At 44.1% G+C, this 14969-nt stretch overlaps 3 protein-coding genes across 5 annotated transcripts; 1 reads left to right on the top strand and 2 right to left on the bottom strand.

Moving 5' to 3' along the window:
• Positions 1 to 751: 751 nt before the first annotated feature.
• Positions 752 to 10096, top strand: LOC100831536. Of its 2 annotated transcripts, none has more exons than XM_010233762.3 (8): positions 752 to 1348; positions 3497 to 6635; positions 6726 to 6789; positions 6971 to 7038; positions 7129 to 7194; positions 7294 to 7383; positions 9505 to 9681; positions 9881 to 10096. In XM_010233762.3, the coding sequence occupies exons 1-8, from the start codon at positions 984 to 986 to the stop codon at positions 9914 to 9916; spliced, it is 4005 nt and encodes a 1334-aa protein (XP_010232064.1). In that variant the 5' UTR covers positions 752 to 983; the 3' UTR covers positions 9917 to 10096. The 2 variants fall into 2 exon arrangements, with proteins under 2 accessions (XP_010232064.1, XP_010232063.1); XM_010233761.3 differs by having other exon boundaries at positions 753 to 1348; positions 6968 to 7038.
• LOC100845692 (dihydroflavonol 4-reductase) lies at positions 10089 to 12113 on the bottom strand. Of its 2 annotated transcripts, XM_003569369.4 has the most exons (5): positions 11707 to 12113; positions 11459 to 11628; positions 11145 to 11339; positions 10879 to 11038; positions 10089 to 10794 (listed from the first exon to the last, which is right to left on the bottom strand). In XM_003569369.4, the coding sequence occupies exons 1-5, from the start codon at positions 11846 to 11848 to the stop codon at positions 10376 to 10378; spliced, it is 1086 nt and encodes a 361-aa protein (XP_003569417.2). In that variant the 5' UTR covers positions 11849 to 12113; the 3' UTR covers positions 10089 to 10375. The 2 variants fall into 2 exon arrangements, with proteins under 2 accessions (XP_003569417.2, XP_010232065.1); XM_010233763.3 differs by having other exon boundaries at positions 11459 to 12113.
• A 154-nt stretch (positions 12114 to 12267) lies between these two features.
• Positions 12268 to 14697, bottom strand: LOC100831233 (SNF1-related protein kinase regulatory subunit gamma-1). The gene is made up of 7 exons (XM_003566874.4): positions 14368 to 14697; positions 14089 to 14258; positions 13860 to 13949; positions 13503 to 13664; positions 13338 to 13420; positions 12951 to 13139; positions 12268 to 12856 (listed from the first exon to the last, which is right to left on the bottom strand). The coding sequence occupies exons 1-7, from the start codon at positions 14534 to 14536 to the stop codon at positions 12478 to 12480; spliced, it is 1242 nt and encodes a 413-aa protein (XP_003566922.1). The 5' UTR covers positions 14537 to 14697; the 3' UTR covers positions 12268 to 12477.
• Positions 14698 to 14969: the final 272 nt, after the last annotated feature.

Below are 14969 nucleotides of genomic sequence, written 5' to 3'. Positions count from 1 at the left end.
TGATAGTTTCGTGATTGTCACTGTTTTGTGGGAGATGCTAGCTTAATACAAGAATTGTTGGTTGGACTTGGACCGGCATGCATGCACCAACCATGTTAACTAAGGAATAATAGGATTATGACCCGTTGCTTTAGAGAATATATATAGATATTGGAGGAACAAGGGGTCGACGCATGATGGGACATATTAACATATATGAACAGCAACCAGAGAGAGAGAGAGATCGCTAATCATTTGTGTGCCAAAGGGAGCATATACTATATACAATTAACCGCAATGAGATCAGATGATCCCATACGCCATGTATGTGAGCAAGGCGTACCCTTCTCATGCAGGAATGGGGAATCATTGCCATGCATGACAAGGACCATCATCCTTGCCATGCATGGTGGGCGATTCGATGATTATGCGAAATTCTACCGACGTACACTTGCTAGACCTCAAGGGTCCTCTAGAAAGAGTACCAATGATCTTGATCACGGTAGAATTTCAACCTGAACCGTGTAGCAGTACTGGAGTAATTCCTTTCAGCAGAGTCGCCTAAACTTGAGTCAGAGCAACGGCCTTGGACGTGACCGGTGGCTGCGAGCCAACATGAAGCTGCTGCTGGACAAAAGTCACTTCGAGACAACCTGCCCTCCCCCGGCTGGTCCCACGCACAGGACGTTGGTGACTGGTCATCCGGCCCCACCACGTCGACCCAAAATAAACTCGGATTCCTTAAACTCTCTCTCTCTCTGTGTACACGCACCGGCTCCACCTACCGCTCATTCCCCAGCCCACACTCCCCAACGAATGAAAAATCCCCGAGCTCCTCAAAGTACCGGACCCGAATTTTTACTCGTAGCAAAGCTATTTGAAATCAGCGCGAGGCAAGGTGTGACTGTGCTGCTGCCTGCTTGCTGGTGCTCCCCCCTCTTCGTTTCGCCCTCTCCCCACCACCTACATTCTCCAATTCGCCGCGTGGAAGGAGACCGGGGAGCATGGAGGAGCTCGCCGCGCGCGCGCCGCCGCCGCCACCGCGGCACCGGGCGCGGAGGCACCGGAGGAAGGCGTCGGACTCGTCGGCGTACGGGGACGTGTTCGGCGGGCCGCCGCGGTTCGCGGCGCCGTTCGCAGGGGTTCCGGGGGACTACGCGGATGTGTTCGGCGGCGTCGCGGCCTCGTGCTCCATCCCGTACCTCGACCTGCCCCCGGCCGCCGCCTGCCGGGACGGCGGCGGCGCGGGGGCGTACGGCGAGATCTTCGCGCGGTTCGACTTCGGGGAGTTCGCGGCGCCGTATGAGGACGTGTTCGCGGAGGCGGAGGGGATGGCGGAGGAGATCGCGTCCTGGAGCGGAAGCTCGAGGTATGGAATTTTGTCCCCACTTTTTTTTGTTTCTGCTCTTCTTCTATATCCCGCCGTGCTATTGTTCGCGCCCTTTGTTTCGGTGGTAAGAATGATGGCCTCCACACCAACTTTAGGGCCTTATTTGCTCGTGATTTAGAGGTAATATAACGGGACTATAAGAGCAAGGGGGAGGGGAGTGATTCCTTATCTTTCCGAGGAAGTTTCAGACGCGTGAATATCACTATTTGAGGGTAAATACTGCTATACAGAGCCACCTTCAGGCTTTTTTCTTTCTTTCCAATTTTCCATCTATTTAATTTTGTTTGGTGGCATGTCATTTCGTAGCTACGTGTACTGCATGACTGTTGGTTCAAGTGCTAATTTTTGTCACCATGTAAGCTCATGCGCATGCTTGGAACAATGTGGTTGGACAGTCTCGTTACGCTAAAGGAGTATATCTCTATGTTTTGGTTGCACTTCTTTGCGTAAAGGTGGTTCCTTTCAAACGAAGTGGTGTCTTTTCTCCTCAACTTTCATGTTAGTGGGAACTTGAAGAATTTGGGAGGTTCCTCAGAAACTCATAGATCTTATTGCAGTGCTGCTGTTTAGGGGTTTTAAATAGCTTCTAGTAATATCAGTCACATACTTGATGCTTGTTTCATTCCACTGTTAACTGGATGTGCATCGCATTTCAATAATGGCCAGTTGTGAATTATGATCCCAGGCTCCCAGCAACTAGAAATTTTAGTCTGCACCGGAGTTATTAGCCTTGATTTGTCCAATGGTTGTACATCTTCACAGAAAGACGTGATCAGATTAGAAACAGCACATCCTTTAGAAGCTACACTACTAGAGCTATAAGCCCAACTTGGCTTCATGCCTTAAATTCCACCATATACTTCCATTTTATTTCTTTAATGCCTTATCTCTTATCCTTTACTATTCCTTCATGTTATTTTTTATTCACTACCTAATCTAACGGTGGATGAATGTTAAAACTATTATTGCCTGCCTTTGTAGAGTGGTGATCTCACATATTTGTAGATATAAGGTTTGACACTCAGAAATGTATTGGATCTTCTAAAATATATGTGCTTCTTTCTGAAATCCCCATGTCATGCACTCCACTTTTAGCTTGCTGAGGGTAACAGAGTGCTGGCAGCTAGTCCATAGATTATTAGGGTGTGTTTGGCATTGTGGTGAGTGGTGGCTTTTTAAAAGTGCTTTTGTGTAGCCATTTCTATACAAATTAACTAATTGGTAATCTCTCTCTTAAAGCCATAAAGGAATGTCAAACTTTATTCTGTTCCTTCCATAGCACCGATCAAATATGTCAAGTTGCCCCTTAATATAAGATCTAATTGATTCAGGGTTTTGCTTGGGTAGTCCACATTAAAGTGTTTCCAGATCTTAAAGCGATGGTAGTTATTAACATTTAACGGGCAGGAGCAAAGCTGTACTAATGGCACCTGCTCCTATCTTAAATCCCACATCTCCAGTCTTTTCATACCCTTATTTGTTTAAAACACTCATACATGGATCAAACGAACCATATTTATTTTCCATAAAGTTTTTATTTTGACCCACAATACAAATTCTCTATTGTATTTGTTGGTTCATGTTTGCCTATGTGCGTGGATAGATTCCTCTACCCACTGCTACTCATGCATAGAGGCAGACTACAGCTAGCGGTCAGGAATTCTTCTTCAGTTCTATCCCTTGATCCATGGAAGCACATAGAAGGGAATTCAAGAAGCACAGTGTTGGCGTTCAATCGGTGCCTAGGCTCTAGGGACCACAGTGCTGATATCATCTTTTGACTTCTGATCTTAATAGGGCTTCAAAACCAAAGTGAAACCATTACTTATGGATTTTCCCTGTGCATTATCGACCACATTGCTATTAGATCCTTAAACTTTTACGAAGGTGGAGAGCGGAAGCAAACCATATTGCTTTTATCATATGACCATAGAATTTTCATTTTGTTGAGCTTAAGCAACCACCTAGCCACTTGTCATGCATATGATATAACTGCCACTTGCTTTGTACCCCCATGTTGTCTATTCGCTTATTCACATTTGACAGGAGCTACTTTTTGTTGTTGTTGAAACAAGTAAATGCACATATTCTGTTTATGACTTATTGCCCACCTTTTCAAATCTACAGGTCATCAATCAGAAAAGAATCTGGCGACCTGGATGCCGAGCCATCTCTACTCTATCAACACTATCCAAATATAGGTTATGACCAACACTTTGATGAGGAACAGTTTTCTCCAATGTCCTTTCCTCCAGATGGTGAACAACAGTTCAGCATGTCATATAATATGGCCTCCAGAGGAAGACTAGATGATCTAGTTGAAATGACCACTTGCATGGTGGAACCTTCAATCAATTATGTGATTGACTCTTGCAATTTGCCGAATGATTCAGCAGCGGATCATGTTCCAGTAGTGGACCACGGTACAGTTGCTAATGGTGAAAAAAAGGAGACGAGCCCACCACCAGTTCCTGCAATTAGTAATTCTGTAGCTGATCAGAAGCAGCATATCTCAACTTGTCTTCCCATTACTGAAAATCTTTATGAAGATGAAAATGACGACAAGAAGTCTAGCAGTCATTCAGCATCAAGTGATGAAGTACCTTCCCCTGATTATCCATTCTTAAGGGTGTCCAACAGCAGCACTCAAACAGCTCCAATCAAAGTACAACCACCGTCAATGCTACCACCTAATTTGCTTAATAAAAATGTAGATAAAGCAAATGGAGATTCTGAGGTCAATCCTAACTCTGCTGCTGCTGCTGCTGCTATAAAGGAAGCAATGCAATTTGCTGAAGCTAGATTAAAGGCTGCAAAAGAACTGATGGAAAGAAAAGGGGACAGTTTTAAGCTTCGAAAGAGACCAGGTCATCATAGGAGCACAAAGTCGACAGAAATCACGGATAATAAGACCCCACAAGAGGTGCATATATTTGAAGAAAAACAGACCTTGAGAATGTTGGCAAAAGACGAGAAGAAACATGAGGATCTAGCGAAAGCTTCGCTAGATAAGCACACAGACAATGGTACAGTTAAGCTAGCAGACTGTTGTCACGATGCAAAAGGGGTTGTACCACTGGTGAAGCCTCAGCAGATGATGCAAAGTGGCAGTAAATGTGAGGGTAATAATGGTCCGATAACAAATCCCTTCACAAATCACGACTGCTATGAGAAAGGTAACAAAGGGGTTACTGCAGGGGATTTGGAGAGATACGGGAAATCGTTGGATGGTAATGACATAAAAGAACTGAAAATGCAACGTGTAAATTTTACAGAAGATGCTACATCTATGGGGGTTGGACCGAAGGCTCCTGAAGTTTCTTTAGCTGAGGAAAGGAAGGTGTACCAAGAACAAACTGATTCCCATAGTAAAGAATATGTGGGGGTAAGCAATTCTCCAGAAGATCATAATGATGGCAGGATATTTGAGAGTTCATGTATAAATCGTACATCTCCAAATCTGCATGTTGTTCCAGAAATATCCAGTTTGCCTTTGGAGGCTTGTATATCTGGAGGCCATACCAATGGCAACAAAAAGTGTTCTGATGCTAGTACTGAGGAAACTCCCCTAGTAGTAAAATCTAACGAAGACAACTGCAACAAAGACAGACCTGAGGTCCCATGTGCTGATGAGACACTCTGCTCTTTTACAAGGAGTCAAATATCACATGAACATCCAGAAGTTCCTGATATTGATGAAATCAAGATAAATCAAGCAGAATCTTATGAGACCCAATGCTCTCAAAAGATGTCTAGTAGAGTTCACAGGGATGCCGAAGCCTATGAGAAAGACAGGATGTTCAGATTTGTCAATGAAGCATGCCTGCAGAATGAAAAAGAAATAATAACTGAAATATATTTGGATACACCCATTGGTGAAGAAACGGAGAATTTTGGAGCTGAAGATAAAGCAGATCCCCATGGAGATTGTCTAGAGGAAGATGTATACTGGGATGCTGGATCTCCTGAACAGGAAATCAACGATACAGTAAGTTCTAATGATGAAGAAAATGATGAAGCAGAAGCGTTGGATGTATTTCTGGAAGACAGCAAATTGATGGAAAGCAATGTTAGAACAGGTGGTACTTTTGCTGAGGAATCAGATAAACTCCCAGAATCACAAGGTTCATTATTGGAACCTCAAGACTTGGCAAACAAAGTGGATGGAGTTGAGGATCTTGGATCCCATAGTAACATAAAAGAAGCAGAAACAAACGTGTTAGAGAACAGCAAGAAGACACTGGTGGATGAAATTTTAAACCATGATAAGGAGGGCCAAATATCCATGGAAACTGATACCAACAAAGGATTAAATGACGTATATGCAGAAATACTTGCAAGGAATAACAGAGAGGGTAATGTACTTCATTCTGAAACTGAAGTTGTCGCCAAGATTTACAGTGATTATAGCATGAAGATGAGCACATGCTCAAAAGATCTGCAAGCTTCATTCTCAGAAGCATGCGCTAGTATGCAGCACTTGTCTCAAAATGCTGAATCTGTTTCCGCTCGGATGTCTGATGAAGGCACTCCTTTTCTTGAAAATCTTGAAAATGATTGCCCAAAAGTAGACACAGAAATATTGGCAAATAGATACACAGCATTAGAAGGGGAAAATACGGAAAGCAAAACTGAAGAAAGAGATTGCAAAGACAGAATATCAAGTGTAAACTTGAAGGATCGACAATCTTTTGCAGAGGATAGCGCATCAAATTTTGTTCAGAAATCAAGAGGAGAGACCCCTGATGTTCAGAAAATCGATGGGAGCTGTAGTATAAGAAATACAGAAAGAGAAATTCAAAAGGAGGTCTCCCTAAGATCAGATAAAGCTAAAGGAAGGGAATGCAAAATGGAAAGGGAAGAAACCAAAGAGAGAACAATAAGAGAACAAGAGGAAGAGAAGGAACGGGAGAGAGAGCGGACAAAAGATAGACTTGCTGTTCAGAGAGCTACGAGAGAAGCTCACGAGAGAGCGTTTGCTGATGCTCGATCAAAGGCTGAACGAATAGCATTAGAAAGGATTACCTCTTCACGACAAAGAGCATCTGCAAAAGCACATGAGAAAGAAGAGAAGGCAAGTTCTGAAGCAACTACTGTGAAGGCTTCTAGAGAAGCAAGAATAAAAGCAGAACGTGCAGCAGTGGAGAGAGCAACTGCTGAAGCTCGGGACAGGGCAATTGAAAAGGCAAAAGCTGCTGCGGATGCTAAGGAGCGAATGGAAAAATTCAGGTCCTCATTCAAGGATGGTTGTAAGGCTACTAATCAGGTAATTGATAGTTGTGATTTACTCTGAGCAGTTACTAGTAATGCCTTCAATAATTTCTCATCCTTGCTCTTGATGCCGGATAATAAACAGGACACACAATTTCAGAAGGCAGCTTCTAATAACTATGGAAGAAGCACAGATTCTTGTGATCAAGGTATTGCTAATATCCAATCCAACAGTGTTTCTAACTTTCTATTACTGTAAAAAGGGGGAAGCAATTTGTGGCGTATCATTTAAACCATTTTTGTAATAATTGTTAAGTTATGTGACTATGAGTTGTGGGAACTTGACATTGCTTTGCCTTATTTGTACCTTTTGTTATTTATTTACAGTAGATGAGTTTGAATCAGCTCTAAGACACAAAGCAAGATCTGAGAGGCACCAACGGACTGCTGAGCGAGCGGTATCCTCAATCGTTTTGTTGTCTCCTACTCTCCTTTACTTGTTAATCTTTTTATATTTCTTCGTGGTGTTAATGATGATCAATTTCCAGGAAAAAGCTCTAGCCGAAAAGAATATGCGGGACATGCTGGTTCAGAGGGAGCAAGCAGAGAAACATGTAAGACAATAAGTTATCACTCACCAGGAAGGGAAAAACTTGTGCTGTTTGTTAATATTCTTGTCTTCTATAATCCGGTGTTCATTTATTTTGGTACAGAGATTGGCCGAGTTCCTTGATCCTGAAGTCAAGAGATGGTCAAATGGAAAGGAAGGAAATCTGCGAGCATTGTTATCTACGTTGCAATACGTATGCATTTTTACTTACAACCCTTCTGTTTGTACCTTTGTTTCTTCGTTATTGTCAATGATTTGATTACCAGAATTTTTTTACGGGGAATTTGAGGTTACTGGAAATTACTGCTCATTTTCCAGGCAGAATGTTCAAACAAATTTTGAATTTAATTTTTTTCTTAAAGAATAAGGAAAAAAATAGTGCCAACAAAGGATGGAGTATTCAACCAGGGACCTCTAGAGAGGCCAAAAGCTGGTCTCCCAATGCAAAACTGCTATACATTTGCTCTGATAAGCATACACTTATTTAATGTACCTTAAATCATTTAAATTCAAACTTACCCTTTATTCTTTGGCAACCCAATATTCCGGCCAGTAACCAAAACCCTGGTTATAGTGTAACATTCGCTTTGTCCTTATACACCTTCACATATATACTTCTGACTTTTAGTAAATTCTGTGCCCGATTCATTTTCATGAAGTTTGAGAAATGACCTTTTGGCGATCATGAGCTTGGACTCATTAATTTATACTCCTTCCTTATGTTTGACCAAGTCTATAGGGAAAAAAAATATGTTTTCATGAATAATAATTTGACTTAGGACAAAATCTGTGGGCCTTATATTTCGTGAAGGAAGGAGTATCAGGGTTGCAATCATGTTCCCTACAAGACAGAAAGATTAAGAAACGACTCAAACATCCACTAAATGACGTTTTGTAAGTTAACATGTGTAATTCTAAAATAAATGAAACTAAACCTAAGTAATTGTGTAAAAGGCAGTTTCCCTTGCATCTTTATGCTGTCACAGTAGTGCCAGAAAGTACATTACAACGCGCTAAGCATAACTACTGAACTGCATGAACTAAAAAGACAACAAGGAAATCAAACATGGCAACACCCTGAAAACTTTTTTGGGGAGTGCTAGAAATTTATTGATGTTATCAAGAAGCATAGGATGCGGTAAATCCGTAGATAAGAGAAGCAAGAAGTAGTAAGTGTAGATAACGCACAAAGGAAGCTCTAGGCAACTCAATTATATAATTTAGAAGTCAGTTGAAAGGCAGTCTAATGGTCATGGAATTCTGGTACTGTGGTCTTTCAAATAAAATCTTATGTTAGCTAACGACTACTAGGTAACAAATTGGTAATAAAATGGATTCATGTTATATATCCATTTATGAAGAAGGTTCAGTTTTCATCCTTGAACTTTCATCAAAGTTCACTCTCATCCTAAATGTTTTCTTTTGTGCAAAACGAACCATGACCTTTCCAAATCGATAAACCACCCGTTTTTGCTGGTTTAGGCGCTGACATGACATGGACACTATATGGCAACTTTGCTACCTCACTGAACCCAACTTTCACCTAACCAACCCAACCCTACTCTTAACCATGACATTGATATGAGAAAAAAATTCGACAAGAATTTGTACAACAAGCATTTTCACAGGCACACGACATTGAAATACCAAGTCTCATTTGAACTGACAATGAAATTCAGTAACAACTAAATGGCAGCCATACCAAGCCTAGCAACGTCTTACAAGCATCACCCGGGTCATAATAAAATACAATATTGTTCAGCTGTTCATATAAGATACTGGTCTTATCTTTTTTAGCACACAGAATCACACATAGTAAGTAACTGGCACACTTCATTGCCACCTGGCGTCCAGAAATTGCCACATCCATGTCAGCGCCTATACCATTAAAATGGGTGTTTGGCTGATTTGTAAAGTTCAGGGTCTGTTTTGCACCAAAGTAAACATGTAGGATAAAAAGTGTACTCTGGTGAAAATTCATTGATGAAAAGTAAACCTTTTTCATCCACTTCTCAAGTTTGTCTAGATATATCTTGCCTATTCACGAAATATATTAGGTGTTAAATTGAGTCATATTTAACAATCACTAATTAATTATGTTAGCATTTTGTTAATATTTGATTCATTGTTTAGCTGTTTGTCCACTTCATTTGGAAAGTATATCTTCTCGTTTAAGTTCTTACTTGAGTTCACTTATGCTTAGATCAATTCTGCATTTTATCATTTTACGCAGTGTTTTTAGTTTGGATTACCCTGCACGAATTAAAACTACACATCAGTCAAACCATTCTATTCTTTTTCTTCTTCTGGGCAGATACTTGGTTCAGACAGTGGCTGGCAGCCAGTTCCACTCACAGATCTCATTACAGCTGCCGGTGTCAAGAAAGCATATAGGAAGGCAACCCTTTGTGTCCATCCAGATAAATTACAACAAAGGGGTGCTACAATCAGACAAAAGTACATCTGCGAGAAGGTGTTTGATCTTCTTAAGGTGCGTTTGTTGTTAACATCTTCTGCATAAAGTTGTAACCACAGGCGGATTTTCATTAACGGCGAACTAGTAAAAGAACTGTAAATTTTTGTTTCTGGATAGTGATTACTTCAGCAAGTTATCTCTTGGTCAATTCATAATCAATGTGCAGTTACTTAATGCAATAAACGGGGCTAATTGTTGTGGTGCCATTGTGCAGGAAGCCTGGAACAAATTCAATTCTGCAGAGCGCTAGGGTTTAAGATAGACAATGGTATTCGTTCTTCTTTTTTATTTTCCCTGGAGAAACAAGAAATTAGGTTAATATATAGCCATGTCATTGATCTTTTATATCGATGTAAATATGTGATTCCGGAGAACATTTTTTGGCCATAATCTACCAAAAGTAATCCAATAATAGAGAATCCTCATGCAATTACTAATTCATTAACATATTCCAACATGCAACGCAAGTTCTTGGTTTTCTCTCCGTGGCTTGATGTTGGCAGGAACGGTACTCGTTTCAGTTTTTTATTTCATACTGATACTGGGCCAAAATGGAAATTCTGCCCTCCATGATATCCCACCAGTTATAGTGTCCTCTGCCAACCCAATTTATGAAATACTCTGTAGATCTTATTTCAGGACGGAGGGAGTAGAAGGAATCGTACAGGTACATAACCAGCCAGCGAGCATGCAGGCTTATGTTATGTACTTATGTCTCGGCACCAATCGCCTGACCTTCCTCCACAAGAATATCCCCCGTCTTACCAGCTGCAGGCGCCGGCCTGTCTCCAACCGGGATCAGGCCCTTCTCCCTGCACGTCCGAACGGCGGCGTCGAACATGTCCTCCGGGGAGTACCTGAACCTGAACCCGAGGTCGAGGAGCTTCTTGGACGAGAAGTGGACCGGCTCGATGTCGTCGTCGATCCCCGCAAACTTCTCCGGGATGCCGTACTCGGGGAACCTCTGCCGGAGCATCCTCGCCAGGCCATGGATGGTGTCCTCATGGGAGGAGCAGATGTATCGGCCACGGGCGTCCGGGTGCTCGAAGAGGTATACCATGGCGTCGCAGAGGTCGTCCAGGTGAACCAGCTGCACCTGCTTCAGGATCGAGTAGTGGGCTTCGTTCCCTGCCAATGTCCAATGCAGCTAGCGTTTTCAGGACCGGGCTCGATGACCAGTGCTTTGGGGTTTTGCCTTTGTGTTGTTGTTACCTGTGATGAGTGCCAGGGCGGTGACCATGCTGGGCGGCATGCCGGCGCTGATGAATGGGCCGACGACGAGCGTCGGGATGACGCTGATCAGGTGCAGCTCCTTCTCCCTCGCGTACTCCATGGCCGCCTTCTCCGCCAAGGACTTGGACACGAAGTACATCTGCCGTTATATCGATTCACAAAAAAATTGATTATTATTGCATCTTCTGAAGGAATAGCAATCTGTCAAGTCATATTCTCTGGACAGAAAAAACTTATAAGCGCACCCATCCGGTCATCTTGACGCGGCGGCAGAAGTCGAGGTCGGTCCAGTTGTCGTGGTCGTAGGCTGGCCTCTGCCTCTCCTCGACGTTGACCGTCCCGGCGGAGGAGGTGAAGACGACGCGTTTTACGGTGCCGGCCTCCTTGCAGGCTCTCATGATGCTCAGCATCCCTTCCACCGTGGGCTTGATCACCTCGTTCTGCAGCCCACGGAGCAATCGCATTCGTGGATCCCATGTTTTTGGGGGGATCCATGTTAGATTGCACGCTTTTCTTCCCAGCCGCCCGGGACACATGCAAATGCTCTTTAGCTGCTTACCTCGGGGTCTTTGGAATCGAAGTCCATGGGCGTGGCGACGTGGAAGACGCCGGTGCACCCGGAGATGGCCTCGTCGAAGCTGCCTTCCTCGCTCAGGTCGGCTCTCCAGATGGACAGCCGCTCTTTCGCTCCGGGAAGCTCCCGTAAAGGCTTCGTCTTCCCAACATCAGCTGGTAAATTCAGACCCAAAAGAAAAACGAGTGAGCGAAATGTGAAAGCTTGGTGCGTCTGAGAGAGCGCGTGCTCACATGGGTTGCGGACGGTGGCCCGGACGGTGTACCCTGCCTGGAGGAGCTTCATGACCAGCCATGACCCTACGAAACCTGACGCCCCCGTCACCACCACCGGCCCTGCTTTACCCCCGCCCATCTCACGCCCCTCCTGCTTCATCTTTCTCCCGAGGGCTTTATGATATGCTGCTTGGGCACTTGGCTTCTTCGGCGGCTATATATAACAAGGGCATGATGCACCGTGATGGGTGCTACTACAGGCGATCTCGCCGGCGATCTCGCCGGTAGTACCTAACAACAGTGGTTTGGTAGATGCGTGGCACGTGCAGCCACCAGTTTTACGTTTGGCTTGTTAGCTAGACGCCTAGTTTGCTTACCTATCTATCACCTAAGCCGACTAGTATAATCAGACTAGAGATGATGCCGTATCTGGACCGTTGAATCTTTATTCAGTCAAAAATTACGTGCGATCTGAGTTGCTAATTTGTGTGACTTGACAGCTGCATATTTCTTTACTTTTTGAGCTGCACACCAAATTTTGTCAAAGAAAAATTGTAAGCTGATCCCCAACCCAACATGTCAATGCCATTACATACTGATTTATTTTCTGTTAAGTAAACAGGGCAGGATGTGGTAACTTCAACAATGCCAAATATTGTACTAGTGAACACTGAAGAGCAAACAGGCCAACAGGCAACAGCTGAGTCATCTGCATTCTGCCCTTAGCGATGTAATCTGTCCAATCATCACTGGCTCAAACCTCATGGTCAGTATCAGAAGAAGAAAAAGCTAGGCGTTCCTAAACATCTGTCCATTCTCAACACGGCAGCCCGCCTGCTCGAGCGCAGCCGAGAAGAAGGTGCCCCCGTCGATCCTCGAGTCCATGCACGGCGGGGAAAAGACGGAGATGACGTCTCTTGTTGTCACGACTCCTTCCACGTGCCCATGCTCGTCGATGATGAAGCTGCAGCTGCTTCCGGAGGCTGCTAGATTCTCCATTGCTTGCTTCAGGGTGTCAGATTTCCGGTTCGTTACCGGTAGGCCTGTTCTTTGCTGCTCTCTGTTTCTGAGGCTGAGGATGTTCTGGTTATCAGACGCTGATGAATGCTCTGTACTGCCGTCATCATTCTTGGTCTTCAGTTTGACGAATTCTTCTGCACTCAGGGTCCTAGTAAACATGGCATTTATCATGTTAGCAAAAGTTATCTTGAGAGGGATGAGAACACGAACAGAATAAATACTTTCAAAAAAAAAATACTTGCTTTCTCTTCCTGAATAGGGATTGATCGTCCAACAGCAGGTAAAGATCGCTGCACTGAATCATTCCAATAAAGTACTGAGTTTTCCTGTCGATAACTGCAACTGCTGTTTTCTCCCTTGAAAGAACATGGAGGGCATCAGACTCAGTCTGATCTGAGTACACTGTAGCAGGCCTACTCTCATTAGTGAACCTACAAGAAAGTGCATTACTGACGTTAAGCAATGCTCCCCTAAAAAAGGAATATGCAATTTTGATAGGTACTCCCTCTGATTCATAATAAGTGTCTTGGATTTAGTATAAAGTTAGCACAATTTTGTACTAAATCCAAGACACTTATTATGGATCGGAGGGAGTAATTCATTTTCACAGCCCAGAGCTTTGAGCTTACCTAAATTCAGAAAGTTGTTTATCTGCAATTTTATCAAGCCATTCAAGACCACTTGATTGGAGAAGCAACTCCATTACTCCAGTCTAGATTGGTTCATTAACCGTTAGATTTATGACTGAATTGTGCATTCAAGATCACTGAGCACCAAGAATGGCAAATAAGTACCTGAGTAACAAATCCCGCAACACTTGAGTTCATCGACTCGACGACAGGTATAACATTGAGCCTGTGGTGTTTCGAGAATAGAAGCATAGCATGGAAGAGCGTATCATGGGGCCGAACAGGGAAGAATGGCTCCCATAGGAATAGCTTCGCTAACGAGGCAATCTGTTCATTGCATCAGAGTAAAAAATCGAGTTCAAATTTACTAAATCCCTGAGTACATTAAAAATTCCATCTTATCATCCCGTGGCAGTGTTAGTGTCAGTCAGGATATGAAATGTTTCTCCTAATTCACCAACACCATGACACAAAAGAAATCATATCCATTTCAGTTCAACAACAACACCTACATACATGTACCTTTGTTTCTGAAATCTGAGGATGCAGTTTGACACTCGAGAGGAAGTCGGAACTTTTGTCTTCTTGTTCGGTGCTGACTTTATCAAGTTCCTAGGAACAACGCAATCGACCAACTTGTCGTCAAGATTAGATAAACTGAAGCAAAACTAAACAATCTCTACACAGTCTGCTTGAAGTAAAACCAAGCGATTGATAGGCCCTGCAGATAGCAAGGCCGGAACAAACTTGCCTCCAGTGCCCATAAGAGGAGGCTGGGGAAATCAACAAAGCCGATGTCGCGGTCGACGAAGTTGCGGAAACTAGTCTGGACATCGTCGACGATCACCGCGCCAGCGACATTGCTGAGGTACATGGAGCCGATGGCGTCCAGCACGCAGGCATCAAGGTTGAGCTCCAACGCTGCATAACAAAAAGCAACCATTGACACCGTACTGGCCCAGCGAAATCAAGCACGGCCGCGACATCGCGCGTCTTCTACGTAGGAAGCAAGAGGCAGGTGCGCGTGTACCTGGGGCTGCGGAGGGAGAGGACTGGAGCGCGCCGGAGACGGAGGAGACGGGGATGTGGTCGAAGAACGACTTGAGCGCCGCAGTCCAGTAATCCCCTGACGCCGTCGCTCCTCCTCCACCGCCGGCCTTCCCCGCCTTCGCTGCTCCTCTCGCAATCTCCATCTCCATCCCTGGCTCTGTGTCTGTCCCTCTGGGGCGTCTGGGCTCTGGCGGCTGCGGTTTCAGTCAGTGTCCTTTTGCTTTGCAGTTGCCGGGACACGTCGGCGGATGCCTGGGGACACGCGGGGCTCCCCGGGTCGTCGCATCGAACGGGTAGGGGACGACTCTTCTTTTGTGTACGTGTTGTGTTTGGAATTTTACCTCCGGCCGCTGCATTCTACAGAGAAGTTTAGAGCTTCAATGCTACTCAAACCGGGACAAAAACTCTCTGAAAATTCACTCCAACTCAAACCGGGACAAAAACTCCCTGATGATCCACTCCAGTCGTTTGACGTCAAACTCCAATTTTTTCTTGTGTTGCACCTTCTGTAGCATGCCCATAATTGTAGACAATTGGTACATACGAGCAACGCCTGCATACATGAATGCATTTTTTTTAATG

The sequence above is a fragment of the Brachypodium distachyon genome, chromosome 2 (genome assembly GCF_000005505.3).
Source record: "Brachypodium distachyon strain Bd21 chromosome 2, Brachypodium_distachyon_v3.0, whole genome shotgun sequence".
Lineage (NCBI taxonomy): Eukaryota > Viridiplantae > Streptophyta > Magnoliopsida > Poales > Poaceae > Brachypodium > Brachypodium distachyon.
The sequence above is the reverse complement of the archived record's forward strand: the minus strand, read 5'-3'. Positions and strand labels throughout refer to the sequence as shown.